The following is a 15,237-nucleotide window of genomic DNA, read 5'->3' as shown; positions in this document are numbered from 1 at the left end:
CTAACTCAGTGTATGATGATGGTTATGGACGTCTAGTTTTCTGATCTTACATTCAGAATTGAGTTAGTGAGAGCCCATAATAATCTGGTGTAGATGTAACTCCATTCTTGTGAGAAACAGAGTCTTGAAGGACTATATGCAAAGTGGATTTTTTCTTTTTCATATATTCAGACATATTTTATTACATTAAAATAGTTCCCTATTTGTTACTAAAGGTATCTAAATAAATTTGTAAGATGAGTTTTTTAGATATAAGATAAATGTCTTCATCACACTTACATGCTTCCTGCTGAAATTCATTTCTCCATCCTTCACGTTTCAAACATATCTTCCATCTCTATGAATATGCAGCCCCACCGTTTTATAATCTCTCTGAATGTACCTTGATTTTTTTGCCTATGTGTTCCCTAATGGAGTAGGTCTTAATCAGAGGTACACACCAAAATTTTCCTGAAAGTTGTTTTTTTTTTTTTTTAAATACACAGGCCAGGTACTCACATTGGACATACTGGATCAAGAGAGGAAAACGGAGAGTACATTTTGTAAAGGTTTTCAGAGGATTCCAATCAGCTAACCTTTGCTTAAGAAATAAAGACAGCTCTTGTCTAGCACTGCTAAGAAAGGTGTTTAAGAAATGATTAGTGGGATAGACTCTTCTACAAAGTCCTAAAATAGTCTATGTTTGAGGTCCAATTTAAGGCCTCTGTATTCCTCATTCTTCTTGTATATGCCTGTCTCTGTTGTTCATTACTGCTTATGTCTATCTCTGTGTGTGTGTGTGCTAAGTTGCTTCAGTGGTGTCCGACTCTTTGCGACCCCATGGACTGTAGCCTTCCAGGCTCCTCTGTCCATGGGGTTCTCCAGGCAAGAATACTGGAGTGGGCTGCCATTTCCTTCTCCACAGGGTCTTTCTGACCCAGAGATCGAACCTGCATCTCTTAGGTCTCCCACATTGGCAGATGGGTTCTTTACCACTAGCGCCACCTGGGAAGCCAAGTCTCTCTCTGCTGTTACATATTGTTATTATCATTCTATAGGATAATCCTCCCCATTTTATCCTGCCATGTTTCCTCTAGGAAGAAAATATGAACTACTTAAGTAGGGGCTACCTTGCATTTCTTAATATCATCTTCTTCCACCATTCAAGTTCTCTATATCACACTTCCTATTTCTTTCTAGCACTTTTCACTAACTAAATTTATTTTGTGTATTGTTTCCTTGGTTACTATGTGTTTCTCTTAATAGAATGTAAAGACCTTAAAAATAAGGACACTATAACTAATTTAAAGTTCTAACCCAATATCTAGTTCTCAAAATATACTTGATGAATAAATGAACTACCTAGAGGACTGATTTTTGCACATATATCAATGTATATTGTAATTATATACTGTGTTTACTCAGTTCCCACTGTATCAGATCATTTATGACTTTCAGTCCCATCTTCTGGTCCTTGCTCTGGAAGAGTCATCATGTGAAGGATACAAAGAGCAAGAAATTTTATTTCATTCTGTCAAATTAAAACAATCAAGTTCATTTAAGGTCTCTTTTTGAAGGAACTTGAAATTACATACTCTTTAGAGTGGATATTTCCAAGATGAAAAGTAGAAAATCATAGACATCTAAGTGGAGCTAATGCATCTGTTAACAATATACGAACTGTTGCTTATATTTTAGAGAATTTCTTAATTTTAGTTTGGGAGTTCATGTGTTGACTCATAAAAATGACCATGATGTAATATTTACTCAGACCCTGACGCTGTTTGCAAAATTTCAAGATCAGCTATATGAACAAAAACTTATTCTACTGTGGGTTTTATAGAATATCTTTTAGCAGAGTCAAAGGGAGTTTCTTTCCACTCTACATATTAAGTATCATCAGGCTCTAGATACTAGGCACCAAAAGAGTGTGTGACTGGCTAGGAACATTTGCCTTTGGGGCTGCCTTTAATAGCAAACCAATGAGGGAATCATCAATTTATTTGGATAAAAAGAGTTGCTTCTTGACTTGAGTTTTTTGAAATTGCTCCTCCTGGTCTCAACTTAGCAATCAGAATGTAAAGAATCCCACACTTCCATGGGGTTGGTTTCCTTCTCAAGCATATATTCCTGAACACCATGAGTCATCAAGGGGTGTTGCCTTTGTGATGCAACTATTATGACACTCCATGATATCCTGTGATGCACTATAATGTCAAAATACTTAATGTGAAGTGGGTACAAAGTTCATGACTTGAAAACATTGGAGGAGATTACTGATCACTTACTCTGTGAGTAGCTACATTTCTAAGGGTCACTTAGTTCTTCAGTGTGATTAATATAATGTAACTATCACAATGTTAAGGTTAATAATATTTAATAACAGTCAAGTTTATTAATTTATTGTGTATTCACTACAAGCAGGATCTGTGTTATTGTTTATGCATTTTATTTAATCTGCTTAACAGCACATGGGTATCTTTATTCTTATTTTCAGATGAGGAATCCAGAGTCTTTCAGATATTAAGTAATTTACTATATGGTGGAATTTGTATATAAAAACTCAATTGGTTTGAATCTCAAGTTCATACTAAGGACTCAGTCCCTATGATGCTATGTTATGTTCCACCCCAATGTAAATTATCACCCTCTAAGTTTCCAACTGGAAAAAGACAAAACAATTTCCAATGTAAAGAGCCCACTTTCACTTCAAAGTGAAACACTTTTGATGATAGGTGTGTACAACTTACATTAACTCAATAAGAAGAAGGGCTTCCCTGGTGGATCAGCTGATAAAGAATCTGCCTGCAATGCAGGAGACCTGGGTTCGATCCCTGTCTTGGGAAGATTCCCTGGAGAAGGGAAAGGCTACCCATTCCACTATTCCAGCCTGGAGAATTCCATGGACTTTAGAGTCCATGGGGTGGCAAAGAGTCAGACACGACTGAACGACTTTAACTTTCACTTTTACTTTCAATAAGAAGGAAGAGTAAGAAGAGAGGAAGAGAAGGACTAGAACAAAATCAAAGCCTATGAGAGCAGAAAGATATACCAGCCTAGGCACCAATCTGCATGCTAAACAAAATCTCCACCATCTTTTGAAATCTGCTGGTAAGAATGTGAGTCTCTCTGAATCACAGTCACCTCATCCACCAAAAAAGATGACCATGCAGGCCCCTGCTTCACCCTGGAATGGGCAGGGTCATCTTTCTCATCTGATTTCCACTCTCGGTCACACCTAGTCTTCAGGTATTCTTTTCATTTACACTTGCTTCTGGGAAGACCATTGAATGACCTCTCCATCTTTCCACAATGCTTTCCGTGATACACAGAACAAAACTAAACTGTATCCTGGTTTTTCACGGCACTCAATCCTTCTTATCTGATATAACAGTCCTACTTTGCTCTGCATCTGACTTTCACCTCCTTGAGCTACTGCAAACTGGTCATCGTTTAATTACCTCCCTGCATAAAACAGAAAACAAGTGAAATACACAAAATATGCTCTCAACAAATGTCCAATAGGAGCAAAGACATGAGTCATGACTCTGTTTATTTTATCCTACTAAATGTAAGGTACTATTTAGCCTACATCATTATGACATGTCATTAAAAAATATGCAACTTTTAAAAGGTTTCCCAGAATTAGGACACAGGCCCCTGTGAGCCACATTCCTAAAAAGAACTGTTTTACTGGAACAGTCACGGAAGAGACAGGTACCTTCAGGACAAAGAAATACTTAGAACAATGCTTTTTTTTTTCTTCAAGTCATGAAAAATCAAGTTCTGGAGTTGTCTCCACATCGAAGTTAGTCAAATTAATCAACTCTTTCCCTCTCTCTTCACTTTATCTACTTGTCATGATTAAAATGCCCTGCTAGGTTCTAAATGGACTCTCAAAGCTGGCCCATTCTGTCTTGGGATTCCAGAAGCAAAATCTTGGCCACCACTCTTCATCCAATGCCAATATGCTATCAGCAGAGATTGTCCCTTTAGGTTAAATATTATTCTCCTGTAGAAATTCTCTTTTCAAAGAGAAGTTTAGTCTAAATCCCTTTATCGGAGTGGAAAGAGAGTTTAAGAGTGAGATGAGGTTGAAGATGAATCTATCTGGCTCCTGCCATGACCAGCTGTGTGAAGTCCTCCCTGCCTTGTAAAGCTGACATTTGTCGGTCTTGTAAAACAGGGAAAATGATACTTAGACCTCCCTAGGTTTTGAGTGAGGTGGTATTGGTAATATTTTTAGTGTATTGTTCTGCCAAAAAAAAAAAAAATCAATAAATAATAACTTTGACAAGAACGGGTCCTGGGCCGCAAAAAGAAATTGGACAGGAGGTGGTTGGAAATTGTGACCGCATCACAGTAGGGGGTGGGGAAAGGCACCCGAGTGAGATAAGGTAAATAAAGCAGCTTCTCATTAGGAGGTGGTCTCTGTAGTCATATTATGACCGTTATTGTTAAAGACATCGGGCCATTGTTAAGTCACTCCTGATCTTAAGGTACTTTAACATTTTAAAATGGAGTTCTTTTCTAGTTAATTCCTGTCTGTGGTAACACTACGATCAACCAAAGTATATTCGGAGGATTTTCAGATAGGTTGAAAGTTCGGGACTTCTGAATGTCAGCTCCTAGCTCCCAAACTCCACTCCCGTCCCTTGTATGGATCTGGTAAATTTTTTTTTTTTTTTTTCAGCTTGCAGCAAGAAGTTTAATTTTCACTTCCTTCCAGCGGCTCTCTGCCCTCCCGGGAGGTGGGGCGCCTGGCATCCGTGTGTGGTTTTGGGGTAGCAACCTCTTCCCGGGAGGCCGCCCGCCTCCACCCTCCGCGGCAGTGACGTCACGGGCGATGCCCGGGTCCCCGCCCGGCCTATAAAGCGGCAGGTGCGCGCAGCACCTCCGGAATGTTCGCACCTCTGGCGCCCGAGCCTGAGCCCAGGGAGCCCGCGCCCAGGGATCCCGAGGCGACCTCCAGGAGCTGCCTCCAGCGCCCCAGGCTGGCCGGGCCTGCGAGCTCGGCCACGCGGCCCCCCGAGTCCCAGCTCTCTGCCACCACCGCCTCTTCCCGCCCGCAGCTCCCGGCCGAGTTGCCCCAGAGACCGCAACGCCGCCGCTCCGAGGGACCAATGAGAGCCCCGCTGCTGCCGCTGGCGCCGGTGGTGCTGTCCCTCCTCATCTTCGGCTCAGGTGAGGACATCCCGGCTCTGAGCTGCCCGGAGCTTCTCCCACCGCGGCCAAATCGGTCGCCCCTTGGATTTTGCTGATGCATCTCCAAAAAAAAAAAAAAAAAAAAAAAACCCGCCCCCCCCCCCCGTCCCCCGGGTATCCCCCGGTCTGGTGGGAGGTAATCGACATACCGGCCCCTCCTATGCAGGTAGAGAAAAGAGGCCAGGTGTCTTAGAGGGTCCAGGCCAGCAGGAGGTTGCCTGAGAATCTTTGTACTCTCACTTTAGTCCAGAGGAGGGAGAGCTTGGAGATCCTGTGATCCAGGCCCTTCCTTTGACAGAGAAAGAAACAGAGGTTCAGAGTGGTAAAGTGATTTCCCGAGATCTTGGAGAAGAGTAGTTAAGTCCCAGATCTAGGAGTTCTACCTCCTACCTAAATTCTTCGTCTCCTCTGTCAAGTGATTTTCTTTTGACACTAGAGGGCCTGACATCGTCCCAGGGAGAAGTTCCACTTAAAAGCACCACTCTGACACTGTTTTGAGACCTGAAGAATCCGCCTGCCAAGCAGGAGACGCGGGTTCGAGCCCTACGTTGGAAAGATCCCCTGGAGAAGGAAATGATAACCCACTCCAGTATTGTTGCCTGGAAAATTCCGTGAACAGAGGAGCCTGGCAGTCCATGGGGTCGCAACACAGTCCTACACGATTTAGCCGCTAAACAGCAAAGGATAAACCAGGAGCTTGAAACTGGCCCCCAAGGCCTACCTAGTCCCTAGTTTCTTCTCTAAGTGAGAGCAATAATAAACAATGACAGTAAGAAAATTTATTAACAACTACTATTCATATTACTTTTTACATTTGATATGCATAATGTTTAAAAGGTAAGTATGTGTTAAGAAGATACTGGATTGATCTCTAGACTGTTTATTAAAATGGAACAGGTAACATTCTATTCTATATATGAAGTTATGGTCATATTTAGATGTTGCCCCTTAAATAGTTATATTAAATGTTAAATAATTATATTACATTAATTTGCCTATTTGGTGGGTTTTTGATGTGGAAATTAATGTAGATTATCTGTGTGGAAAAGAAAACCTAAATGAAAGAAGCTCTGTAATTGGGACAGCTGAGTTTCCTTGTCGGCAGAGTACGAAGCAGCTTTCATAAGTGACTCAATCACAAACAAAAACACATGTGCAGTCACTGCTTTGAAGATAAACATTCCTCCCGAACAGAACTGACTGGAGAGAACAGTCACCCCGCTTAACTTTTTCTTTTCTCCTCTTATTCTCACTCCCATAGCCCATTATACTGTTGGATTAGACGTCAATGACACCTACCCTGGAAAAGGGGAACCATTTTCTGGGGACCACAGTGCCAACAGATTTGAGGTGACCTCAAAAAGTGAGATTTCCTCTGCAAGTGAAACGCCTCCTGGTGGTGAACTGTCCTCGGGGATCGACTATGACTATTCAGAAGAGTATGATAGTGAACCACAGATATCTGGCTATGTTGTAGATGATTCAGTCAGAGGTGAGTAGAGGATAAGATGACAGTATAGCCTATAAGATATGTGGTTTGTATGAGCAAAGCTGCTTCAAAAGAAAAGCCTCTCCAGGATCTTCCAGTGGCTTTCTTGTGTGTATGACTGTTGTGCATCCCGCTAGTTAAGGTGGAAACTCAAATAGAGCTTTTAGTGGGCACAACCTTTGTGTCTGGAGCTCTAACAAATGTTTCATGTCTGCTAAGTCTAATCTTCACAACTTTATGAGGTAGGAATTGTTATCATTTTACAGATGTGATAACTGAAGCTTAAGAAGGTTAAGCATTTTGCCCAAATTTCCACAGCCAGAATGAGAAACTCCAATCTGTTGGATTTCAGATACTCTGCCACATGACCACTCCCCTATGTGAGAAACCAATATAGACATCAACCAATCTCATATACTTTATATCTCAGCTTTTATAGCCACTCGCCATCACCATTTTTCTCTAAATAACTGCTGTTGGACTCAAATAGGGCTTCCCTCATAGCTCAGTTGGTAAAGAATCTGCCTGCAGTGCAGGAGACCCAGGTAAGGGAACAGAAAGATGAATGGGAAAAGAATGATTGGATCTTAGCCACTGTGTATTGTGTTACGAACTTGGTAGTAATAATAGTAATATCACTTAAATATTAAAGAACAAATATGCATGGATTTTATGTCACTAACATCTCTGTTTAACCCCAAATCTCATTTGTCAGTTAAATAATAGTGACCTATAATTTCATCTCTTCTGCTGTTATCTGATTTTTCAAAAAGAGCATTTACTTAAAATGAGGGTACGAGGGTAAGAGGTCACTATTGTTCATTACTCTCATATTACTTTGGAGTTGGAGGGCAGACAAGGTCATCAGTAAATCAGATCTAAATATCCTAGGAGCATCCATTATGAAGGCAGGGTTTAAAGCGTCTTCTTTCCTGATCTTAGTTTCCCTGACTCCTCCCCTCTGTCTAGCTCCCAGAACTGGTGAAGGAATAGCAAGTGATAACATGAAGACAATGGCAGGTGGGAAAAGTTTTATCAAATACTCCATTTTCCTCCCTTGCTCCACACCTCCTTTATGTGCTTTTACATAAGGTGGGAAAGGGGTCCATCTATAATTCTTATTTTGGGAGGGGGATGAGATGAGACCATTAATAAGACTATAGAAATTTTTCTCTTAAGAATGTTTCAAGTTAGTATTTCATAAGACCAAATGAATTGATGGTGATGAATGAAAATGGCTAGGGGCCAAAATTAGAATGCACTGTAAAATACAGTGAAAATTGATCCATGAAGATAATGTCTATTATAGCACTTCAGCATAGTGACTGTCTCTGTTTAAAATTTGTAATGTATCTGATAAAGTGCTGTATTATCAATTTAAAATGTTTCTGTTAGAGGAACTGTTCTAATTTGGGGTACTTTTCTTATCTTCAGAGGGAAGTTTCAACACAAAAATTGCATAGCCACCTATTAAACATTGCTCCTGGTTTGACTGTTATTAATGTTGATATAATGACTGCTAAAATACTCAAAGTATTTAATTTTTCATTACCTTAATCACAGGGCTTCAGCTTTGCTACCCTTCCTTATGTTTCTGGAGTTCTCTCTTTACTGGGCACTGCAGAACCATTATGACTAACTTTATTATGACTTTATGACTCTTTTCTCTGGGTTCACTAAATACTTGCTCAGATAAACCTATGCAGAGATTAGTAAGATGAAATTCACAGCTCTAACATAGAAACTCCTCCTTCCTATATTTAATGTGTGGGTAAACTATACCCTGCAAAGCTATAACACTGAACAAAGGTTTCTGTGAATCTGAAGAGCTAGGATGAACCCATGAAGCATCAAGTACAAATGTTTCTGGACTCCTATTTTTCAAATAGATTGATCACAGAAATTAGCCCCCAGAATGTATCAATTAATTATAATCTGCTGTAATCAGGGAGTTGAAGAAAGTTAACTCTACTGTATAATTCTGTTTTCTTCACTTCAGGTAATACACACCAATTCCCAACTATGATAGCACAAGACTGATATGAGTAAAAAAATCATCAAATATACCCAAACCCCACTTTAATGAATGGAACTGAGCTTTTCCAAGAGAAAACAGAATATAATCAAGTATTAATAGGCTTTAACATCCCAGCACTGCCATTTTCTAGCTACTGTCTTAGTGCAATTTTCTTGTCTTTGCTCGACTCCACTTTTTCTTATCTGTATTATGTGGATAGTAACAATACATTCAACTATGATTTGGGTTTAATTAAATTAATGCTTGTTACCAAGAACCTGGTATGTATTAGAAGTAGAAACAAATGTTTAAAATATTTCATGGATTTTCCTAGACAAGTAACTCCTATTATTCCTGTTATCAGTAATAATAATACTGATACAAATAAATCAAAATATGTTTTTAAGCTAATAAAATAACAAGTGTGTTCAAATTCTAAATGCCACATAATACAGATATTGCCTTTGTTCAATTATTATATATGAGTTGCATTAAAAAATGATACCGATACGGCTGTTATCCCTGTGAACTTTCATTGCTAGGACATTTTTCTCTCATGTCTTCAAAATGGTCTTCCACATACAAAGAGGCTGTTGTCAATAAATCTTTTCTTTTCCTTTTTATTGTTTTAGTTGAACAGGTAGTTAAGCCTAAGAAAAACAAAACGGAAAGCGAAAAGACTTCAGATAAACCCAAGAGAAAGAAAAAGGGAGGCAAAAATGGGAAAAATAGAAGAAACAGAAAGAAGAAAAATCTGTGTGATACAGAATTTCAAAATTTCTGCATTCATGGAAAATGCACATTTTTAGAGCAACTGGAAACAGTATCATGCCAGTAAGTTACCCTAAATCATGTGGAATTCTATATTTCTAACACTGTGTCTGAAATCCCTAGTTGCAGAAAACCATTTGCTTTTTTTCAATGTATAAACCAAGAGTTGGCAAACTTCCTTAAAGAAGCACATATGAAATATTTTGGGTGTTGTGGGTCAAGATTATGTATGGTTATCATATAACCAATTAAAACATGGCCATTTAAAACTGTGGAAAAAAAAACCAAAAACATTTCTCGGCTTGCTTGCTATAAAAGACCTAGCAAATGGCCAAATTTGACCCATGGGCAATAGTTTGCTGAACCCTGGTGGAAATCATCATTTTGCAATATATATTTTACAAAACCTCTTGATAAAAAAGGAACTAAGGTAGTTTTCACTTAATGTTGTTCTTGCTTCCTTCCCCCTAAAAGCTGCTAGCACGTTAAATGGTGGTGGAATGTGTTAGCTGCATAACTAGCCACTGAATTCATCAGTTGGTCATACACGGAGCACAAAGAATGAAAAGGCGTGTCTTCCTGGACTATCACACCCAGACTAATCTCAACTTGTTCTTATACTAATAGACCTTAGGCTCGAATGCATTCTACGTCTCATCATTTTGAAATACAAATAAATGTCTGGACTGATTTTTTGAATGCTAGAATTAATGATGGTTTGTGCTCTGGAAAGTGAACATAAAATTTATTGGAATCTTTTCAGTGATTGTAATTTTAAAATGTGGGTTGTTTGCAGATGTTATACAGAGTACTTCGGTGAACGATGTGGGGAAAAGTCCATGAAAACTCAGAGCATGGTCGACAGCGATTTATCAAAAATTGCTTTAGCAGCTATAGCTGCTTTCGTCTCTGCCATGACCTTCACAACTATTGCTGTTGTCATTACAATCCTGTAAGTAAGGCATGTCTTTAAAATCCCTAATAAAGTAATGCCAGGTTGATTTTTTTTCAGCATTTTTATCTTAATGTGGTATCATATTTTACGTGAGTTATTCTATTAGTGGTACGTGATATTTGGCCATATCTTTCCACTTTATTGACAGTTCACAGAATATGGTTAAATGTATTCCTCTGACCACCATTGACACTTAATATATGAATCCCTTTTCTTGAACTTAAAAATTGATGGTTTTGTTTCATGTTATATGTCTACTCATGACTATTTCCGAATCTCAGATTGCTGATACCTTCTATTAGTATATTAAGCTTAAGCAAGCTTCCCAGAAGCTAATTAAGACCTAGGTTGTCAGAGACCTTACTTTGACACTAAAAATTCACAAAGAGCTTCAAACCAGGAGCCAAGAAAAGATATGTCTTCTGCTTCTGTCAGAATGCAAAATTCTGAGTTAGGAATTTGATAGCATGGTACTGACTTTTTAGAGCTTATGCCTATTTTGTTATTGTCAAATGCAGTATGGGAATTCAGTTACAAAAAAAAAAAAACAAAAACAAAACATTTCCTCCATATGGCATGGCGTAGGAAGCAGGGACAATTCTATTACTGTTTCATTCTAGCAGTATCTTCCCTGTGCTCGTAATAACAGATCACTTACTTCACTTCATGACCAATGGATGTTAGCACTAGACTGTCCTAGGTAGTAGTCACTGGTGGGTATGTAAAAATGGCATTGTCTGTCAAACAAAAGCCAGTAGATTAAGGAGCTTGGGGGAGCGTGTGAATGGCTCTGTGATGACTCATGTGCTACTGGAGCTTGGGAAAAGCAAGACTCATTATTCTAATTTTAGGTCTTGGTAAATTACTTTTAACAACTGGATTGTATACATGATCTACTCCTCTTGCCATTCAGGAAACAAGGGGTTATCTTCTGTCATTGTTTACTATTATTTTAAATTCAGATCAGCTAATGATAAAATGCCAGGTAAAACACAATTTTATGATGCACGTAAAGTTTGATGTGTGGTTTATGTTTGTTTTGCACATCCGAGAAATTATTTCGGTCTGTTGGTACTTCAAGCCCAATATGATATGCAAGTGTGTTTAGGAAAAATACACTCAGACACCATTATTATTTGATGCAGAATTACAGAAGAAGAAACTGCCAGTTAGGGAAGATGTTTTGAAAGAATTATTCAAAAACTCATAATTATTCAAATTGAAATATTTAATAATCCTTTGGAAAAGTATGGAAAAACTTTGTCATGTTTTCCTTTTCTCTTGTATTTTCTCCTGTATTTGAAACACATTGCAAATACCAGCCTAAGACACAGTTGCTGCTTTTTCAAAATTGAAATCAGTTTTTTCCCAAACATCACAACAAAAGTTCTGAAGATTTTAATAATAACATTTAGTAGATAAAAAAGCCAATAAAAATTGAATTGCTTGAACAACACTAAAACATTTCAGACCATTGAGTTTTTTGGTATCAGGTAGTAATAAATAAAGTTAGAAGTATTTATTATATTTAGAAATAAAATCAATTTGTTTTTAAGCCTGTTAAAAAAAAACAAGCATCTACATTAGTTTGTGCAAGTATACAGCCCTTCTGTGGTAAAGCTATACTATCTTCTTCCAGTTGTACCTGCAATTGTGCTGTTTTGGGGAAAAATATGGATGTGTTTCATGCCTTCTAAAAGTTTGCATCCCAATGCACATTTGTTTAAATCTCAGTACTTTGGGAATATGGTTATATAAAGTCAACATAAAGATTCCCTTAAAAGAACATTGGTGATACTTTTTAGCTGGGTTTGGTTTTGGGTTTGGTGGAGTGGTCAGTAAGTGTATAGTGGTCCATAAGGACTCATGAAAGAAATTCACTGTGCTCATGAAACCCCAGTCAATATATACGTGAATAGAACTTTGATGACAGTAGAATATCTTGTTCTCTGAAGGCTTCGAAGACGATACCTCAGGGGATATGAAGGTGTCGCTGAAGAACGAAAGAAACTTCGACAAGAAAATGGAAATGCACATGCTGTAGCATAACTGAAGGTATTATTGCAGGTTTGAGTTTTAAAAGATATCTTTAAATAATATTTTACAATTTAAAAAATATAACGTCTATTATCTGAAGAAAAATAAGAAAAGCATGTGTTCTTTTTTTTTATTTTTTATTAGTTGGAGGCTAATTACTTAACAATATTGCAGTGGGTTTTGTCATACATTGACATGAATCAGCCATTGATTTACATGTATTCCCCATCCCGGTCCCCCCTCCCACCTCCCTCTCCACCTGATCCCTCTGGGTCTTCCCAGTGCACCAGGCCCCGAGCACTTGTCTCATGCATCCAGCCTGGGCTGGTGATCTGTTTCACCCTAGATAATATACATGTTTCGATGCTGTTCTCTTGAAACATCCCACCCTCGCCTTCTCCCACAGAGTCCAAAAGTCTGTTCTACATAAAGCACGTGTTCTTAACAGTACACTATGAACATTGGCTACACAAAAGTGTTATTCTTTCAGCTTGAGTTGCAGTTCCATACTGAGAATGGAGCATGTCCTTACTATTCTAAGGGGTAGAAAAATGAAGGAGACACAAATTCTGTTCTCAAAGAGCTTCGTGTTTTGAAGATAGAAAAAAAAATTGCAAGAAACAAGAATATCAGGGGGAGTAAAATATAAGTCATAAAAAAGGAACTAATGGAATATGAGGAGTTTCCAGTGAAGGAGAGATAGAATCCAGTGGGCTGCATGTAGGGAGCAGAAAAAGATGCGATGGAGGATGGCATTGGAAGTGAGCCTCAAAGAACTGATGAGAGTGGGACAAGTGATTATAAGTGGAAAGGAAGATCGATAGTGTGAGATGGGCTAGATTATTTTAGAAAGGTTTGAAAGATGACCTAGTTCAAATAGTGTTGGAGAAGATAAGGTTGAACTGATAGGCTGAGCTCACATGGTGGAGAACCAACATCAGGGCACCTGCATTACAAATATGAGGAAGTAGAAACACCGGTGGGATATCCTTACACAGAAAAAAAGTAGGAATGGAGGGGACTCACACTTGAGAGGAAGTTGGTTAGTGTACAGATTGTAGTTCTTATTCTTTTTTTAAATTTTGTAAAGAGAGAGAGCTGAGCATGTTGTATGGAGAAAATATGGAGAGGGATGTTTCATTGATAACTAAAGTCAACAGCTGATGAAACAAACTTCCAGAGGAAGAGGGGAGGCAAGGAGATCAAGGAGACTCTTAATGTCAGTCAAAAGAAGGAACTCTATTTCCTCAGACATTTTGGAAAGAGGTCACATCCTTAAGTTATTGGGTTGGCCAAAAAGTATGTTAGGATTTTTCCTTACAGTCTTACAGAAAAACTCGAATGCACTTTTTGGCCAGCCCAATATTATTTTCTGCCTTCAATTGCTTTAAGAATTACTTGAGATACTTGCTCAATATGCATATTTCTAAGCCAAATCCTAAATCTACTAAGTCTGTGGTTCCATTTTTTATTAACATTCCAGATGCTTGGAGAACACTATCTTTAGCATTGGTTAAGTACAGGCATTACATTCTGAGCCTATTACAGAATTAGCTCAGTAAGTCATGAAATAGATAATTATCCATGCCAATGCAATACTCAATACTTATTCATCAAAAGTTATTAATGAATTGGCTTAATGTTCTGAAGCTAAAGTCACCAGCATGAATAAGAGTTTATTTTTGGTTGTTTAGTGCAATTGAAATTTCTCAAAGGAGGTCCAGAATGACTTTAGGAAAAGGAATATGCTGTGTTGGCGCATTGTGGCTGCCTATTAACTGGTAGCTACTATTATTATGCCCTTGGTGCTAATTATCCTAAATTAACTGTATATCATAAATATACTGAGCCACTTCATCTTTGTTTTTAATTATGTCCACTTCATAGATTGGTTAGGAAGACTATTTCTCATCACTATTCTCAGTGTTGCAGTTTTAATAAACAGAATTTGATGAAACAGGTTTGAACATATACAGTCTTCTACCCAAGTAAGCATATAACCAAAGCAGATGTGAAAGACAGATTCAAGTCAGAAGGGCTAGTTTGTCTCTAAAAAGCTTTTAGCTCTTTCCGCAAGACATCCTAGAAAAAAAAAATTGGCAGAAATTCTGATAGATGATTATTCTTTGACCTTATCTCAAAGCTATGTTGGAATTGGGCTGTCTCTAACAGTTCATTTTATTTCCCAACAGGGTATCAGATCGGAGTCGCTGCCAAGTCACATCTGCAAGTGATACATTGGTTCCTCTTTTCAGCGAATCCTAAGAAAACAGAACCTTTTCGTTCTGATGGTTTTAAACTTTCAATTGTCACTTTTTAATGTTAAGTCTTATTTCTGTACATAAAGATGCATGGAGATAAAAAGTATTTTTTCAAGTTGTAAATAATTTATTTAATATTTAATGGAAGTGTATTTATTTTGCAGTTCATTAAACTTTTTTTTTTAAGCAAACAGATTGAGAGTTTGAATATGACTTTTGAGATTGTAAGACTTTAGGGTATATTTCTAACATTTAAATGATCATTTTAAAAGGAGTTCCCCCACCCTTTTTATTTATTTATTTTTTTACTGTTTTGATGTTTCTTTTCAAAACTTAACTGTTTTCTTAGAAAGTACTCTTAATGGGAAAATTATTAACTAGAGTCACTTAGTCCTCCTACAAATACTGATGTCCCAAACTGCTCTTTCTTATTCCATATAGAACTTATTGCAAATCCCATAAATTATAAAAGCTTCTAAAACCAACATGTGGCATAGCTTCTCTGTTACAGTAGACATAGATA

At 38.0% G+C, this 15,237-nt stretch overlaps 1 protein-coding gene across 4 annotated transcripts; it reads left to right on the top strand.

Moving 5' to 3' along the window:
• Positions 1-2,187: 2,187 nt before the first annotated feature.
• Positions 2,188-14,905, top strand: AREG (amphiregulin). 4 transcript variants are annotated; one of them, XM_020884867.2, is made up of 8 exons: positions 2,188-2,270; positions 5,052-5,163; positions 6,446-6,676; positions 7,643-7,693; positions 9,323-9,524; positions 10,258-10,413; positions 12,372-12,471; positions 14,646-14,905. In XM_020884867.2, the coding sequence occupies exons 2-7, from the start codon at positions 5,103-5,105 to the stop codon at positions 12,463-12,465; spliced, it is 795 nt and encodes a 264-aa protein (XP_020740526.2). In that variant the 5' UTR covers positions 2,188-2,270; positions 5,052-5,102; the 3' UTR covers positions 12,466-12,471; positions 14,646-14,905. The 4 variants fall into 4 exon arrangements, with proteins under 4 accessions (XP_020740526.2, XP_070314398.1, XP_070314397.1 ...); XM_070458297.1 differs by lacking the exon at positions 2,188-2,270 and having other exon boundaries at positions 4,824-5,163; positions 12,372-12,483; XM_070458296.1 differs by lacking the exon at positions 2,188-2,270 and having other exon boundaries at positions 4,826-5,163.
• Positions 14,906-15,237: the final 332 nt, after the last annotated feature.

The sequence above is a fragment of the Odocoileus virginianus genome, chromosome 29, assembly GCF_023699985.2.
Source record: "Odocoileus virginianus isolate 20LAN1187 ecotype Illinois chromosome 29, Ovbor_1.2, whole genome shotgun sequence".
Taxonomy (NCBI): Eukaryota; Metazoa; Chordata; class Mammalia; order Artiodactyla; family Cervidae; genus Odocoileus; species Odocoileus virginianus.
The sequence above is the reverse complement of the archived record's forward strand: the minus strand, read 5'-3'. Positions and strand labels throughout refer to the sequence as shown.